This window comes from Coregonus clupeaformis, chromosome 6 (genome assembly GCF_020615455.1).
Source record: "Coregonus clupeaformis isolate EN_2021a chromosome 6, ASM2061545v1, whole genome shotgun sequence".
NCBI classification, from domain to species: Eukaryota; Metazoa; Chordata; class Actinopteri; order Salmoniformes; family Salmonidae; genus Coregonus; species Coregonus clupeaformis.
Genome location: NC_059197.1, coordinates 48,737,483 through 48,755,247, shown reverse-complemented (window position 1 = coordinate 48,755,247; position 17,765 = coordinate 48,737,483). Strand labels below are relative to the sequence as shown.

At 40.5% G+C, this 17,765-nt stretch overlaps 1 protein-coding gene across 1 annotated transcript; it reads right to left on the bottom strand.

The window, feature by feature from the left end:
- Positions 1-1,031: 1,031 nt before the first annotated feature.
- On the bottom strand, positions 1,032-16,468 carry LOC121567509 (golgin subfamily A member 6-like protein 22). Its single transcript, XM_041877603.2, has 6 exons — positions 16,264-16,468; positions 7,278-7,309; positions 6,509-6,584; positions 4,487-4,546; positions 1,342-2,411; positions 1,032-1,173 (listed from the first exon to the last, which is right to left on the bottom strand). The coding sequence occupies exons 1-6, from the start codon at positions 16,307-16,309 to the stop codon at positions 1,102-1,104; spliced, it is 1,356 nt and encodes a 451-aa protein (XP_041733537.1). The 5' UTR covers positions 16,310-16,468; the 3' UTR covers positions 1,032-1,101.
- Positions 16,469-17,765: the final 1,297 nt, after the last annotated feature.

Sequence of the window (17,765 nt, the reverse complement as noted above, 5' to 3'; positions counted from 1 at the left end):
GACTTCCTTGGCTGGTTAAGATAAGAGTGCAAAGCTGGGAGAAGAGCTGGGGTGCCACCCTGGCCATAGAAATATAATTACTAGAACAGACATTCCCATTCATTCTATTTCTATTACTCTTGACCACCTGGGTGACCCAAACTACAAACAAAAAGAACTAAAGGAACAATCATACTCATCTTATTATATAACATTATTATTATATATCATTATGTTATGACCCCTGTTATGTTATAGCATAGCAAATACTACGACATACATCAATACTAAAGAGGTTTCCGTGGTCACACGCCTTCTCTTTCTGAGGGAAGATCTCAATTGAATATTCCTCACGTCCTCGCTCCTCATCTCCTTCTCAAAACCCATTGGATGAGAAAGCAAAACGTCCTTCCCCTCTGGTCTTCTCCTCCAATGGGTTTTGAGAAGAAGGCGAGGCGAGAGGACGTGAGGAGTTCGCAATTGAGATTCTCCCTGAGTGTCACCTCAGTTCTTCATTAACAGTCTGATATTAACAGTGCATTAGCCAGATAGCACAATCCTCACATTTTGTTGACATACACATGGAAAACAATCATAGAAATCAAAATGTCAATATTATAAATAACTGTGATTCATTGCTTACATTAAAAGTCTCAATGACCGTAACAAATCTCACACATTGATTTTTAATTATTGCACAAAATATATACACGAAACATATCGTAAAGGAGAGCTTTTCCCCACCTTGTATTATGAGATGTAGACTAACTATAGCTTTACATGGGCAAGGTTGTACATCTTGCCTACTAAACAATCTCTGATAATGGCAGCACACAGAAAGACTGACATCTAAAGAGCTTGTAATCTCTGAATGCATTATGAGAGTTAGGGTATGGGGAAAAGTGTACATGTATGTTTGTACTAAAATGCAACTACTTACAGAAGTACATCCCATCAAAAGCATTATGATTATACCATGTTACTAAGTATGTTAGCTGTGTGTTTCTGTGTGTGATAGCATGAGAGAGAGAGAGCTGCACTGTGTCGTTATCTGTCTGTCTTGTGTTGTGTTGTGTGTGTGTGTGTGTGTGTGTGTGTGTGTGTGTGTGTGTAATTTAGAACTTAACGACCCCTGTGAAGCTCCCGAAGCTCTGCAGCTACTTTTCGCAGCTCTGCCTCAATCTCCAGAAGCTCCTGTAGGCACACAGAACAGGTCAGACCGTGTGTTAGGTGCGCGCGCACACACACACACACACACACACACACACACACACACACACACACACACACACACACACACACACACACACACAGAGAAAGAGACATAGTCAATCTAAATCATGTTGACTCTCGCCCACTTACCTCTCCTTCATCCTCCTCAACATCCTCCTTTTTGTCCTCATCCTCCTCTTCCTCTTCCTCTTCCTCTTCCTCTTCCCAATCCTCATTGTTTTCATCCTCATCTTCCTCATCTGCTTCTTCATCATCGTCATCATCATCATCCCTGTTCCTCTCCTTTTCAAACTGACGGGTCGACTCATCACTCGCTTTCTCCATCACTCTCTTCTGCTGAGGCTCCTTAACCTCCTCACTCTCTCCCTCTTTCACCTTCTCCAATTCCTTGCGAATCGCTCCCTCCTTCTCGCTCTCTTTGTCCACTTTCGCCTCATCCCCGGTATTCTCGCTCTTCCTCTCCTCCTCTTCTTGCTCCTCTTCCTCTTGCACGCGTTTCATCTTTTTGAGGAGCTCCTCCAGTTCCTCCTGCTTTTCCTCCCTCTCTTTCTCTTTCTCCACGTTCTTCTTGCTGTCCTGTTCCTCCAGCAGCTCCTTGAGCTCCCGCTCCACCTTCTCTTTCTCCACCAGCAGCTCCACCTCGTTGTTCTTCCTCTCCTCGCTGCGTTTCCTCTCTTCGTTCTCAAAAATGTCTAGCCGCTCTCTCTCTCCATTTTTCTGCTCCTCCTCATCCTTCTTCCTCTCCTCCTCCGCTTCTGACCCTCTCTGGAGCTCTTTCTCATTCACCGACTCGTACCTTTTCTCCTTCACCAACTCGTACCTTTTCTCCTTCACCGACTCGTACCTTTTCTTCTTCAGCTCCTCAAGCTCCCTGTCCTCTTTTTCTTCCTTTCCTATCTTCCTTATCTCCTTCGCGAGGAGCTCCTCCAGCTCTTTGGTGCGCTCTTCCTCATCCCCCCTTTCCTCCTCCAGTCTGGGCTCTTCCCTCATCTCCTCATTCATTCTGTCCTTCATCTCCACTTTCTCCTCCTCCTCTACCTCTTCTGCCTTCGTCTCTTTCTTTCTAAGTTCTTCTTCCTCAGTCTCCTTCTGGTCATCATTCCGCTCCCCCTCCCTCCCCTCTCGGTCCCTCTCTCCCTCAGCCTGGTTCTCCTCATATCGCTCTTTCTCCTTCCCATACTCTCTCTCTCTTTCGCTCTCTGTAAGAATAAAATAAATTGAGGTACAGTTGAAGTCGGAAGTTTACATACACCTCAGCCAAATACATTTAAACTCAGTTTTTCACAATTCCTGACATTTAATCCTAGTAAAAATTCCCTGTCTTGGGTCAGTTAGGATCACCACTTTATTTTAAGAATGTGAAATGTCAGAATAATAGTAGAGAGAATGATTTATTTCAGATTTTATTTATTTCATCACATTCCCAGTGGGTCAGAAGTTTACATACACTCAATTAGTATTTGGCAGCATTGCCTTTAAATTGTTTAACTTGGGTCAAACGTTTCGGGTAGCCTTCCACAAGCTTCCCACAATAAGTTGGTTGAGTTTTGGCCCATTCCTCCTGACAGAGCTGGTGTAACTGAGTCAGGTTTGTAGGTCTCCTTGCTCGCACACACTTTTTCAGTTCTGGCCACAAATGTTCTATAGGATTGAGGTCAGGGCTTTGTGATGGCCACTCCAATACCTTGACTTTGTTGTCCTTAAGCCATTTTGCCACAACTTTGTAAGTATGCTTGGGGTCATTGTCGATTTGGAAGACCCATTTGCGGCCAAGCTTTAACTTCCTAACTGATGTCTTGAGCTGTTGCTTCAATATATCCACATAATTATCCTTCCTCATGATGCCATCTATTTTGTGTGCACCAGTCCCTCCTGCAGCAAAGCACCCCCACAGCATGATGCTGCCACCCCCGTGCTTTACGGTTGGGATGGTGTTCTTTAGCTTGCAAGCGTCCCCCTTTTTCCTCCAAACTTAACGATGGTCATTATGGCCAAACAGTTCTATTTTTGTTTCATCAGACCAGAGGACATTTCTCCAAAAAGTACGATCTTTGTCCCCATGTGCAGTTGCAAACCGTAGTCTGGCTTTTTTATGGTGGTTTTGGAGCAGTGGCTTCTTCCTTACTGAGCGGCCTTTCAGGTTATGTCGATATAGGACTAGTTTTACTGTGGATATAGATACTTTTGTACCTGTTTCCTCCAGCATCTTCACAAGTTCCTTTGCTGTTGTTCTGGGATTGATTTGCACTTTTTGCACCAAAGTACATTCATCCCTAGGAGACAGAACGCGACTCCTTCCTGAGAAGTATGATGGCTGCGTGGTCCCATGGTGTTTATAATTGCGTACTATTGTTTGTACAGATGAAGGTGGTACCTTCAGGCATTTGGAAATTGCTCCCAAGGATGAACCAGACTTGTGGAGATCTGCAATGTTTTTTCTGAGGTCTTGGCTGATTTCTTTAGATTTTCCCATGATGTCAAGCAAAGAGGCACTGAGTTTGAAGGTAGGCCTTGAGATACATCCACAGGCACACATCCAATTGACTCAAATGATGTCAATTAGCCTATCAGAAGCTTCTAAAGCCATGACATAATTTTCTGGAATTTTCCAAGCTGTTTAAAGGCACAGTCAACTTAGTGTATGTAAACTTCTGACCCACTGGAATTGTGATACAGTGAATTATAAGTGAAATAATCTGTCTGTAAACAATTGTTAGAAAAATTACTTGTGTCACAAAGTAGATGTCCTAACCGACTTGCCAAAACTATAGTTTGTTAACAAGAAATGTGTGGAGTGGTTGAAAAACGAGTTTTAATGACTCCAACCTAAGTGTATGTAAACTTCTGACTTCAACTGTAGTTAGTTACTGTACAATTTAAAGCAAGTTCAACAAAACATGTTTATGAAGAATTTATCTTGATTTACATGTGATTTACATGTATAATTACCTGACTCTAAAACCAACATAGCACAGCAATGATATTGCAACAATTAGACTGCTTCTCTTAATAAGTCAGTATGTTTTGATATTCCATATTACTGTGGTGATGATGCCATAGGCAGGGCTACTTCCAGGGATGGACTGTCAAATGCCAGATGGGCTGGTCCATTTGTAGCCCTGTGGGCTTGTCTAAATTGGGTGTTTTGCGCAAAATGATTTTCAAGGGAAAAATGTACAGGTGTGTTAGAAATACCCAGACCAATTTCTGATCCCAGTCCGTCCCTGGGTACTTCACTAGTAAAGTATTAGTTAATAACCGTAGTCAGACTGACCCTTCTGGGCCAGCTCCTGCAGCTCCCTCAGGAGACCCTGGTGCCTGTGGACAGCATCATCTGCACAACACAACACTGGTTGCTCAACACTGACCATGTCCATCTTATCAACATACACATAATCATACCTACAGTGGGGGAAAAAAGTATTTAGTCAGCCACCAATTGTGCAAGTTCTCCCACTTAAAAAGATGAGAGAGGCCTGTCATTTTCATCATAGGTACACGTCAACTATGACAGACAAACTGAAGAAAAAAAATCTCCAGAAAATCACATTGTAGGATTTTTTATGAATTTATTTGCAAATTATGGTGGAAAATAAGTATTTGGTCACCTACAAACAAGCAAGATTTCTGGCTCTCACAGACCTGTAACTTCTTCTTTAAGAGGCTCCTCTGTCCTCCACTCGTTACCTGTATTAATGGCACCTGTTTGAACTTGTTATCAGCATAAAAGACAACTGTCCACAACCTCAAACAGTCACACTCCAAACTCCACTATGGCCAAGACCAAAGAGCTGTCAAAGGACACCAGAAACAAAATTGTAGACCTGCACCAGTCTGGGAAGACTGAATCTGCAATAGGTAAGCAGCTTGGTTTGAAGAAATCAACTGTGGGAGCAATTATTAGGAAATGGAAGACATACAAGACCACTGATAATCTCCCTCAATCTGGGGCTCCACGCAAGATCTCACCCCGTGGGGTCAAAATGATCACAAGAATGGTGAGCAAAAATCCCAGAACCACACGGGGGGACCTAGTGAATGACCTGCAGAGAGCTGGGACCAAAATAGCAAAGCCTACCATCAGTAACATACTACGCCGCCAGGGACTCAAATCCTGCAGTGCCAGACCTGTCCCCCTGCTTAAGCCAGTACATGTCCAGGCCCGTCTGAAGTTTGCTAGCGTGCATTTGGATGATCCAGAAGAGGATTGGGAGAATGTCATATGGTCAGATGAAACCAAAATATAACTTTTTGGTAAAAACTCAACTCGTCGTGTTTGGAGGACAAAGAATGCTGAGTTGCATCCAAAGAACACCATACCTACTGTGAAGCATGGGGGTGGAAACATCATGCTTTGGGGCTGTTTTTCTGCAAAGGGACCAGGACGACTGATCCGTGTAAAGGAAAGAATGAATGGGGCCATGTATCGTGAGATTTTGAGTGAAAACCTCCTTCCATCAGCAAGGGCATTGAAGATGAAACGTGGCTGGGTCTTTCAGCATGACAATGATCCCAAACACACCGCCCGGGCAACGAAGGAGTGGCTTCGTAAGAAGCATTTCAAGGTCCTGGAGTGGCCTAGCCAGTCTCCAGATCTCAACCCCATAGAAAATCTTTGGAGGGAGTTGAAAGTCCGTGTTGCCCAGCGACAGCCCCAAAACATCACTGCTCTAGAGGAGATCTGCATGGAGGAATGGGCCAAAATACCAGCAACAGTGTATGAAAACCTTGTGAAGACTTACAGAAAACGTTTGACCTGTGTCATTGCCAACAAAGGGTATATAACAAAGTATTGAGAAACTTTTGTTATTGACCAAATACTTATTTTCCACTATAATTTGCAAATAATTTCATTAAAAATCCTACAATTTGATTTTCTGGAAAAAAAATCTCATTTTGTCTGTCATAGTTGACGTGTACCTATGATGAAAATTACAGGCCTCTCTCATCTTTTTAAGTGGGAGAACTTGCACAATTGGTGGCTGACTAAATACTTTTTTCCCCCACTGTATCTGCCTGAGTGACAGGTGTTTCCATGAATATTTGTAATGGAAAATTGATTAAATTGATTAAATAATGAACAGCATTATAGTCAAATGTAGTAAGTTCAAACAAAGGTTATTCCTCACGTATAGTAATCAATGTCATGATTCCATCATCATGATTAACTAAATCTCAATGTTGACGCATTACAATTACATAGTGAATACAGTTGAAAAAGTACACTGTGTGGCCTACTGCGTTTGTGCAGCTGAGGGAGGTTATGTCAGATAAGAGATAAGATAGGAGTTGTCACCTGTTTTCCGTTTGTCACAGACAGGATGTTGCACACCACCATTACTTTTTAGAGAGTCCTGAATACAGTCAGCAACCTGAGGGTACACACACACACACACACACACACACACACACACACACACACACACACACACACACACACACACACACACACACACACACACACACACACACACACACACACACACACACACACACACACACACACACACACACACACACACACACACACACACACACACACACACACACACACACACACACACACACACACACACACACACACACACACACACACACACACACACACACACACACACACACACACACACACACACACACACACACACACACACACACACACACACACACACACACACACACACACACACACACACACACACACACACACACACACACAAACACACACACAAACACACAAACACACACACACAAACACACACACACAAACACACACACACACACAAACACACACACACACACACACAAACACACACACACACACACACACACACACACACACACACACACACACACACACACACACACACACACACAAACACACAAACACACAAACACACACACAAACATACACACACACAAACACAGAGGACAGTTGGACACAGTCATTTAGCAGTATACTATTACAGTATAAATATCAATATCAATTACACACAATATGTTAGCAGTGTTATAATACACTCATAAAAACATCATAGAGAAAACAAAAATGCTTTGTCTCTGACCTGTAGAGATGAGGATAGAGGCAGGCATCCCACTAGAGCGAGAAAGAGAGAGAGAATGGAGTATTTCCAAATAACTGCATATTGTGCCAACAGTAACACACCAACTGATTAATGGTCCTTGAATGTTTTTTTTTTCTCTTGCTTTGTTTGCTCTTTTACATATTATGTCTATCTCTGATAAGCTACCCAGGAAAGGGCTGACAATAGCCCACATTAATATATGTAGCCTTAGAAATAAGGTTCATGAAATCAATAACTTGCTAACATCAGATAACATTCATATACTGTATTAGTCATTTCTGAGACTCAATTAGATAATTCCTTTGATGATACAGCAGTAGCAATATGAAGATATAACATCTATAGAAGAGACAGGAATGCTTATGGGGGAGGTGTTGCTGTATATATTCAGAGCCATATCCCTGTATCCCAGATCTCATTTCAAGTGTTATTGAAGTGTTGTGGTTGCAGGATCACCTGCCTCATCTAAAGCCTATTCTTTTGGGGTGTTGCTATAGGCCACCAAGTGCTAACAGTCAGTATCTAAAACATGTGTGTGAAATGCTTGATAGTGTATGTGATGTAAACAGAGAGATCTACTTTCTTGGGGACCTGAATATTGACTGGTTTTCATCAAGCTGTCCACTCTTACAGTAACCAGTGCCTGCAATCTGGTGCAGGTTATTAATCAACCTACCAGGGTGTTACAAACACTACAGGAACAAGACCATCCACATGTATTGATCACATTTTTGCTAATACTGTAGAACTTTGTTCTAAAGCTGTATCCATACCCATTGGATGCAGTGATCACAATATACAGTGGGGAAAAAAAGTATTTAGTCAGCCACCAATTGTGCAAGTTCTCCCACTTAAAAAGATGAGAGAGGCCTGTCATTTTCATCATAGGTACACGTCAACTATGACAGACAAACAGAGATTTTTTTTCTCCAGAAAATCACATTGTAGGATTTTTTATGAATTTATTTGCAAATTATGGTGGAAAATAAGTATTTGGTCACCTACAAACAAGCAAGATTTCTGGCTCTCACAGACCTGTAACTTCTTCTTTAAGAGGCTCCTCTGTCCTCCACTCGTTACCTGTATTAATGGCACCTGTTTGAACTTGTTATCAGCATAAAAGACACCTGTCCACAACCTCAAACAGTCACACTCCAAACTCCACTATGGCCAAGACCAAAGAGCTGTCAAAGGACAACAGAAACAAAATTGTAGACCTGCACCAGTCTGGGAAGACTGAATCTGCAATAGGTAAGCAGCTTGGTTTGAAGAAATCAACTGTGGGAGCAATTATTAGGAAATGGAAGACATACAAGACCACTGATAATCTCCCTCGATCTGGGGCTACACGCAAGATCTCACCCCGTGGGGTCAAAACGATCACAAGAACGGTGAGCAAAAATCCCAGAACCACACGGGGGGACCTAGTGAATGACCTGCAGAGAGCTGGGACCAAAGTAACAAAGCCTACCATCAGTAACACACTACGCCGCCAGGGACTCAAATCCTGCAGTGCCAGACGTGTCCCCCTGCTTAAGCCAGTACATGTCCAGGCCCGTCTGAAGTTTGCTAGCGTGCATTTGGATGATCCAGAAGAGGATTGGAAGAATGTCATATGGTCAGATGAAACCAAAATATATATATTTTTTTTGGAGGACAAAGAATGCTGAGTTGCATCCAAAGAACACCATACCTATTGTGAAGCATGGGGGTGGAAACATCATGCTTTGGGGCTGTTTTTCTGCAAAGGGACCAGGACGACTGATCCGTGTAAAGGAAAGAATGAATGGGGCCATGTTTTGTGAGATTTTGAGTGAAAACCTCCTTCCATCAGCAAGGGCATTGAAGATGAAACGTGGCTGGGTCTTTCAGCATGACAATAATCCCAAACACACCACCCGGGCAACGAAGGAGTGGCTTCGTAAGAAGCATTTCAAGGTCCTGGAGTGGCCTAGCCAGTCTCCAGATCTCAACCCCATAGAAAATCTTTGGAGGGAGTTGAAAGTCTGTGTTGCCCAGCGACAGCCCCAAAACATCACTGCTCTAGAGGAGATCTGCATGGAGGAATGGGCCAAAATACCAGCAACAGTGTGTGAAAACCTTGTGAAGACTTACAGAAAACGTTTGACCTGTGTCATTGCCAACAAAGGGTGTATAACAAAGTATTGAGAAACTTTTGTTATTGACCAAATACTTATTTTCCACTATAATTTGCAAATAAATTCATAAAAAATCCTACAATGTGATTTTCTGGATTTTTTTTCTCATTTTGTCTGTCATAGTTGACGTGTACCTATTATGAAAATTACAGGCCTCTCTCATCTTTTTAAGTGGGAGAACTTGCACAATTGGTGGCTGACTAAATACTTTTTTCCCCCACTGTAGTGGCTATATCCAGGAAAGCCAAAGTTCCAACAGCTGGGCCTAAAATTGTGTATACAGTTTTTTACAATCACTTTGGCACTAATTTCAGAACCTTGACGTCATTTTTCAAAACTCTAGACACAAAACTCAAAACGGTCATCACTTGTAACACAGGCTGTCCAATGTTCAAAACATTGCATTGTGCATTCATATCTTTAAAGAAATCTTGCACTGGTTCAAAAAACTAATTTATTGTGAAATACCAATGAAACGTTAATTTAGATCACCCACACACAAGCAACCGATAGTTTCACTGTGTCATTGTTCGTACAATCATTAAATATTGTAGTACAAAATAGGTGATACATGTTTCATTATGGTACTACATGTAAATACATCCCTGTAAAAGTACTGCAGTAGTAGAGAGAATACTACAGACACAGTGGAATCATTGAACAAAATCTGAAATATATTGATGAAAAACAATACAGTACTGTAAAACATCAAATGCAGTGTTCCTCAACTTGCTTGCTTGTACTGTAAAAAGCAAAACATAGGAGTGATTACTGTACTTCTACATTTTCATCAACTCTGTCTTGTGGATTTGGCCACAGGTTCTCATCTACATCACAATGGATGTTTTCATTAGCCAAACATCTTGGAAAAAACCTTTGGCCATGGCGAATCCAGGCCTGACACTGGTCTGCCGTGATGTCATTGCATGCGTCATCCATGGCCTGGAGAAGAGTGACTTTTTCATGAGGGCGCCTATCATAAACCTTCCATCTCCATGTGGAGAAAAATTCCTCAATCAGGTTAAGGAAAGGAGAGTATGGGGTAAATACAGGGTGGTAAATTGTGCATGGGCCTGAAACCATGCTTGCACCATATGAGCATGGTGGAACCTGACATTATCCCACACAATGACATAGGTCACGCCATCAGCTCTACAGACCTGATCGAGCTCATCAAGGAAGGTTACAAGGAGACCATAGAAACGGTGTCTGATAAAGAATGATGATGAAATATTACATCCATAGATAATGTAGTCTAATTGGTTCATGCTCCACGCTAATTGGTGACAATGAATCTCGTTACTTTGAAACTTTCATGATCTAAACATGGAATATTGTTTGTCTGTTTCCATACAACTATGCATTAAGAGCAATGCAACAGTTACTTATCATTTTTGAGCAGTTGTATCAATTGATAGTTGGATAATTGTAATGAAATGAATAGACACTCATCTGAAATGTAATGTGTGAATTGCCTTTTGAAATAGTAGTACTTTGATTTTAAGTTGTGTCATATTGAACAGGTGATTTTTGTTAAATGAACAAATGATCTTAGTTTTATGTGTATTGTATCCAAGCAATTGAAAAAAGTGTTAGAGTTTTGAAAAATTTGCATTTTGATCATTGGTTGTGAGTTTTGTGTCTAGAGTTTTGAAAAATGACGTCAAGGTTCTGAAATTAGTGCCAAAGTGATTGTAAAAAACTGTAAGAGATCATACAAAAGATTTTGCTGTGACTCTTATGTGGATAATGTTAAACATATTTGTTGGTCTGATGTGATTAATAAGGAGCATCCAGACGCTGTACTTTATGAATTTATGAAATCGATTCTTCCAATTATTGATAAATGTGAACCTGTTAAGAAATTGACTGTTAGAACTGTTAAGGCTCCATGGTTTGATGAGGAATTGAAAAACTGTATGGTTGAAAGAGTTGGTGCAAAATGAGTGGCAAATACGTCTGGCTTCACATCTGACTGGCTGACTTACTGCAAATTGAGAAATGATCTGACTAAACTCAACAAAAAGAAGAAGAAACTGTATTATGAAGCCAAGATAAATTATATAAAGAATGTTGGAAAAAAACTTTGGAGTACTTTAACTGAAATTATGGGCAGAAAGACAAATCCAACTCAATCTTTCATCGAATCAGATTGCTTATTCATCACAAAACCATTTGATGTTGCCAATTATTTTAATGATTATTTCATTGGCAAAGTGGGCAAACGTAGGCAGGAAATGCCAACAAAGCAACAGTGAGCCATCGTATTCATGCATAAAAAAAAACTAATAATGAAAGAAAAGCATTGTTAGTTTGAATTTTGTAAAGTTAGTGTGGGAAAGGTGGAAAAATTATTGTTATCAAGCAATAATGACAATCCTCCTGGCATTGACAACTTATATAGATGGAAAGCTACTGAGGATGGTAGCTGACTCTATAGCGACTCCTATCCGTCATATCTTTAATCTGAGCCTAGAGGAAAGTGTTTGTCCTCAGGCCCGGAGGGAAGCCACAAGAGTGGTAAACCTGCCTTTACTGGTTCCAACAGCAGACCTGAGGAAAGCCACAAGAGTGGTAAACCTGCCTTTACTGGTTCCAACAGCAGACATATCAGCTTGCTGCCCAGCCCTGTCTCATATACTAGACATAACATAATCCAGGACTCTCAAATTAGTATGATATGTTACGTTTGGTATGGTTACAAAGTTGAAAGTCACTGAGCTCTTCAGTAAGGCCATTCTACTGCCACCTCGATTTTACACACTGAAATAGTGGCTGAAATAGCTGAATCCACTCATTTGAAGGGGTGTCCACATCCTTTTGTATATATAGTGTATTATTGACCGTAACCGGTTGCTGAAAAAACGTATGTGTTATGGCTTTTCCACCTCTGCCATATCTTGGATTCAGAGCTATCTATCTAATAGAATTCATAGGGTTTTCTTTAATGGAAGCTTCTCTAATGTCAAACATGTAAAGTGTGGTGTAGGCCCTCTACTCTTTTCTATTTTTACCAATGACCTGCCACTGGCATTAAACAAAGCATTTGTGTCCATGTAGGCTGATGATTCAACCATATACACGTCATCAACCACAGCTAATGAAGTCACTGAAACCCTTAACAAAGACTTGCAGTCAGTTTTGGAATGGGTGGCCGGCTGTGGTGAAAGTAAGGCGAAACGGTCCGGTACTGCATCCAGGTAAAATAAATAGTGAGGGTACGCCTACCGGTAAAACGTGAGCCTATCACAATTAATACAACATGACTAAAAAACTATAGGCTATTACACCATTATTTAACATTATTGCATGTCAGCCCGCATGAAAGATTAGCGAATTAAATGGAAACCGGGTGGTGTACTCTCCAAATTGTGCTGTGGGTTTGAGCAGAACACTTAAGTTTTGTCAAGGCGCAGATGAGTGGCTGAGACCGAGGTGCGCGTGGACAACAGTGGATGCATCAATTCAGGCTACATGTGTAGGCCTAATTACAATCACAGAATTTCATTACACTACACGTAGGTGTTTTGTAACTGATGTCTCTTTCCATTCATCAAATTGCGGTTGCACAGCGCACTGTTTGGGTTTGCCTACAGGAGCGCCTTTGTTAAGTGATTGTTTGACAATCAGATGAAAACATCATGACTAGTTGTGTCCATAAGACTTGGGGAGCTAAGCTTTCCCTAAAGTAAATGTAGTTACATTGCCAAAATTATATATCCTAATTAGTCTATACAGATTTTTTTTTATCACTCAAAATAGGCTACTACACCAGAAAGCATGATTTGGCCATTAGCTTCTTTAAAAAAAAAGCTGTGGATTGTTTTAAATTGCATAGCCTACAGTCTGAAGGGCCCGCAATTTGGGCAGCGCGCAAATACCAAATATATGATTGTTGAGTTGCGACTGTCAGTGAAAAGCAGAGACCCAGCCAGGCATATCGCAATATTTAGAAATACAATCGTGGAAAAACTGTTTGGAAACCAAATGGCTATTGCTGTAAAGAGATGACAATGAAAAGACTCCAATCTGTCTATTAGTTATCAACATTAATAACTTAATTGAGCGAACAGTAGCCTATCTTATTGGCACCAGCGAAGAACATCCGCCATATCCCCGGTGAAGGTGCATATTCACTGTCTTTATCATTGGGTCACTGCCACTTTTGTTTGTTTTTGGACAATAATTTCATCCTCCAGGTTAGATGGACGTCATATTGTATTTGTGTCTCCCCTTTTCGTAGGCCGATTATATGGATCAGATAACATCGTTTTTATTGATCTGTTTGTCAGTGTCAGTAGAGTATGCTACCCTGTAATTTTTGTGCCATTAAAAAAAATGTGCGCGCGGACTTGGGTGTCCCATACCGGTAAGAAATTAAATCTACTTTCACACCTGGTGGCCAGTAATAAACTGGTCCTGAACATCTCTAAAACTAAAAGCATTGTATTTGGTACAAATCTATGTTATAGACCTCAGCTGAATCTGGTAATAAATGGTGTGGCTGTTGAACAAGTTGAGGAGACTAAATTACTTGGTGTTACCTTAGATTGTAAACTATCATAGTCAAAACATATAGATTCAATGGTTGTAAAGATAATGAGAGGTCTGTCCATAATAAAGAAATGCTCTGCTTTTTTGACACCACACTCCACAAAGCAAGTCCTGCAGGCTCTAGTTTGATCTTATCTTGATTGTTGTCAAGTCAAATGGTCAAGTGCTGTAAAGAAAGACCTAGTTAAGCTGCAGCTGGCCCAGAACAGAGCTGCACATCTTGCTATTCATTGTAATCAGAGGGCTAATATTAATACTATGCATGCCAGTCTCTCTTGTCTAAGAGTTGAGGAAAGACTAACTGCATCACTTCTTGTTTTTAAAAGAAAAATTAATGTGTTGGAAATACAAAATTGTTTAACTTCCACAAAGAACTGACACACACACTTACCCCACCAGACATGCCACCAGGGGTCTTTTCACAGTCCCCAGGTCCAGAACAAATTCAAGGAAATGTACAGTATTATACTGAGTGCATGGAACTCCCTTCCATCTCAAATAGCGCAAGTGAACAGCAAACCTGTATGCACTCACTAACTGTAAGTCGCTCTGGATAAGAGCGTCTGCTAAATGACTAATATGTAAATGTAAAAAACAAATAAAGCAACACCTCATGGCACAACACCTCTCCCCCATGTGACCTACTTGACAATCTTGTGTGTATGTACTGACATGTATGTGTAACTGATATATGCACACACACTACATGTTTTTGTTTTTAAATGTATGTAAATTGTAAAGTGTTTTGTCTTTTTTCGTCATGTGTCCCCAGTAAGACTAACTGTCGCCATTGGCGTCGGCTAATGGGGATCCTAATAAATCAAATCAAATCAAAAACACATACATAGTGAGGTGATTGAACATTGCCAGGAAATAAAAAGAAAGTATTTGAATTGTTGGGCCTGAAAGTAGCAGTATCTATTTTTAAGGCCTTGACAGTCACATGCCAAGCAGCTAACAGGACAGGAAAGGATCTTATAATCCTCCCTCAACAAGGAAGTGGAAATCTCCATGTTATTAGTTCACAGCCTCACAGGGTGTCCAATGAATTTTACACAAGTGCTAAACGACTCTGAGTTACTGAACCCCTGACATATCTCATTAAGGGCACTGCCTTCTTCTCTGTATCAATAAAGCCAGTCCTGTGGTGCATGGATCAATTGGTTATTGATAATGGAGGCACGTGCTAGCAGCGGTTGTGTGGGGGAGAGTGCCTCTTCCTAAACTGGGACATAGGTCCTTTAAAGCTGCAATCACATGTTAATTGGCTTGGCAGGCCTGCCCTCACCCTCTGTATTCACAAGGCAATTCGCAAGGAGATTGGGATCTGTATGTTCACACACACACACATAGGTGATTGTAACACCCCTACACCGTGCACTATACACAGAGCATTACCCTTAAGCTCAGTTATATTTTCATACAACACTGTTATATAATACATGTATAGCCTACCCTCCCTTTCTCACAACATGACATTCGTACATCTTTACTCTCATAACACTCCCTGACAGGCCCTGACACTGATACAAAACTGCTCACATCAAACCATGGTCATTGGGTCAATATTTACATATTCAAACAGGACATGGTTGTAAAAGCGCGCTCATTATTAATAGGTTTAACAGTTACATGAGCGCACGTGCACTGTTTTCGTCACCTGTCGTGCGCGAAAACATAATTCCTATTTAGGTTGGGTGATGTAGAAATACACTTTATTTATTACCTCATTCTTACATAAGGCTATTTCCAATACACACACATGCGATAACAATCAATATGTAGACACAATCACAGGGGAAATGCATAGCCTACCTAACGCGCTTTCTGGATAGGCTACCGACAGATTTAGTGACGACCGGACAAGGTGCGCTCTAAACAAATTCTGTAATAAGTAGATCTTGATCCTAAATCTTAAACACGAAGATATATCCTACCAATTTACCTTTTTGTACTTTTGTCCTTTTGGTTGAATTGTCGCACAATCCATTATCCCCTCCGGTTTATTTATAGGCTATATTATCAAAAGCTAAACATGCTCTAAATAACATAAACATTCTGCATAACCGCAATCAATAGCCTACAATCACACGTTTTGGCTAATGTCCCAAGCAAAACTATAACTAAAATGCCTATCGGCTGTTAGAACAGGCAGGCTATGGACTCGGCTAACGCAAGCGTTATCTAACACTGGATACGCTCATACATTGATTGATCAGCAGCCTCACAAATGAATCCCTGATTTTCCTTACCTCCACTGAAGGCCCAAAGCAACGCCGTGAAAATAAAAACTTCCATAGGATCTGAATATAAAGGACTTAAAGAAAAGGAAATAATCTTGAAATAATAATGCTGCGACCTTATTCTCAAGTCGAGCGAGCGAGGACTCGCTAAGGAGGAGCTGAGAGGCGCGTGTGCTTGGGCCAGTCGATGCAGGAGGACAGGTCGGGAGGATGATGCCCCGTCAGTGGCGGTTCTAGACACATTTTACTAGGGGGGCCAAGGAGGGGCCAGTGTTTAATCAGGGGGGCACACATAAAAAAAACTGGCAACACATGATATTCAAAGATTATAAACTTTATTTTACTTTAAAATCATATGACATTTATTATAACACGTATTTTGTACAAGAGTGCAGATGCAAGAGAGATAGTGCCATAAAAATGAAAAAATAAAAAAATAAAAATAAAAAGTACAGGGTACAAATACAGGGTTCATATTCAATGTGAACAAAACTCCAGGATACAACAAAGGGTACAACAATGTGCCATTTCCTATTTATGGAAGCCCCACTACTGTGGACAGTTGATTCCACATTTTGTTTTAAGAAAGAAAACTTTCTGAGTGATTTATAAACAAAACACACTACCCTGTATCCATTTAGGTAAAATAAACCAAATCAGAAAAGAAATTCAATTCAAAGAGGCTTTACTAGCATGACCATATTGACATACAGTATTGCTAAAGCACATAAACAGGGAAACGTGTTACACATTAAAATCCAGTAGTCCAATAGGATGCAGACAATAAACATTAAGTTAACATTCGTTTAAAAGCAACAATCATGTCAACACAATGTAGCAATATGAACAACACTGATGGATATCAGCAACAACATGAAAACAAGAATATTACAGGTGTCTGTGTGTGTGTGTGTCTGTGTCTTTGTGTACTTCACTGTCAGTTGATGAGCAGGTGTACAAAAAAAGGCTTTACAACATATATGGGCAAGTCCATTTAGGACAGCACATTTCCACCATAGTTCACATTAGGAAAAATGACAGCATGAATGCTCACTAAACAAACATATACTACATATACCTTTTTATACACATTTTTTTTCAGTAATTTTTAAGAGTGAAAGGGAAGTAAGCAATCGCTCATCATAGGATCATACATATTTCAGTTACAATATTAGTTACAATATTAGTGTTAGTTAGATCATCATGTCAAAGCTGGACCTGCAAAGTCTGAACGACACAAGTGTGCAATGATTGGAGTGATTTTGTTTCTTTTTTTTCTTGCTTTGCTTGTTTTCAAAAGGAAAAATCATAGTTGGTAAAAAATAAAATAAACTTTCGTTGAAAGGTATCACACTGTATAATTTACAAATATCTAAAGAGGTTTAGTGGATGCCATAAAACATCTGTGGAGCTTGAAGTTTTGTAGTAGATAGATGTTTGGCAGAGATAATTCAAAAGAATAAAATCATAAACTCTATCTAACTTTTTTGTTTGCTGGGGCAAAAAATGAC

Coding starts and splice junctions, on each gene's coding strand:
- LOC121567509 (XM_041877603.2), bottom strand. CDS start 16,309: ATGGAAGTTTTTATTTTCACGGCGTTGCTTTGGGCCTTCAGTGGAG. Junction 7,310..16,263: donor GCTTTGGGCCTTCAGTGGAG/GTAAGGAAAATC, acceptor TTCTCGCTCTAG/TGGGATGCCTGCCTCTATCC. Junction 2,412..4,486: donor GCAGGAGCTGGCCCAGAAGG/GTCAGTCTGACT, acceptor TTATTCTTACAG/AGAGCGAAAGAGAGAGAGAG.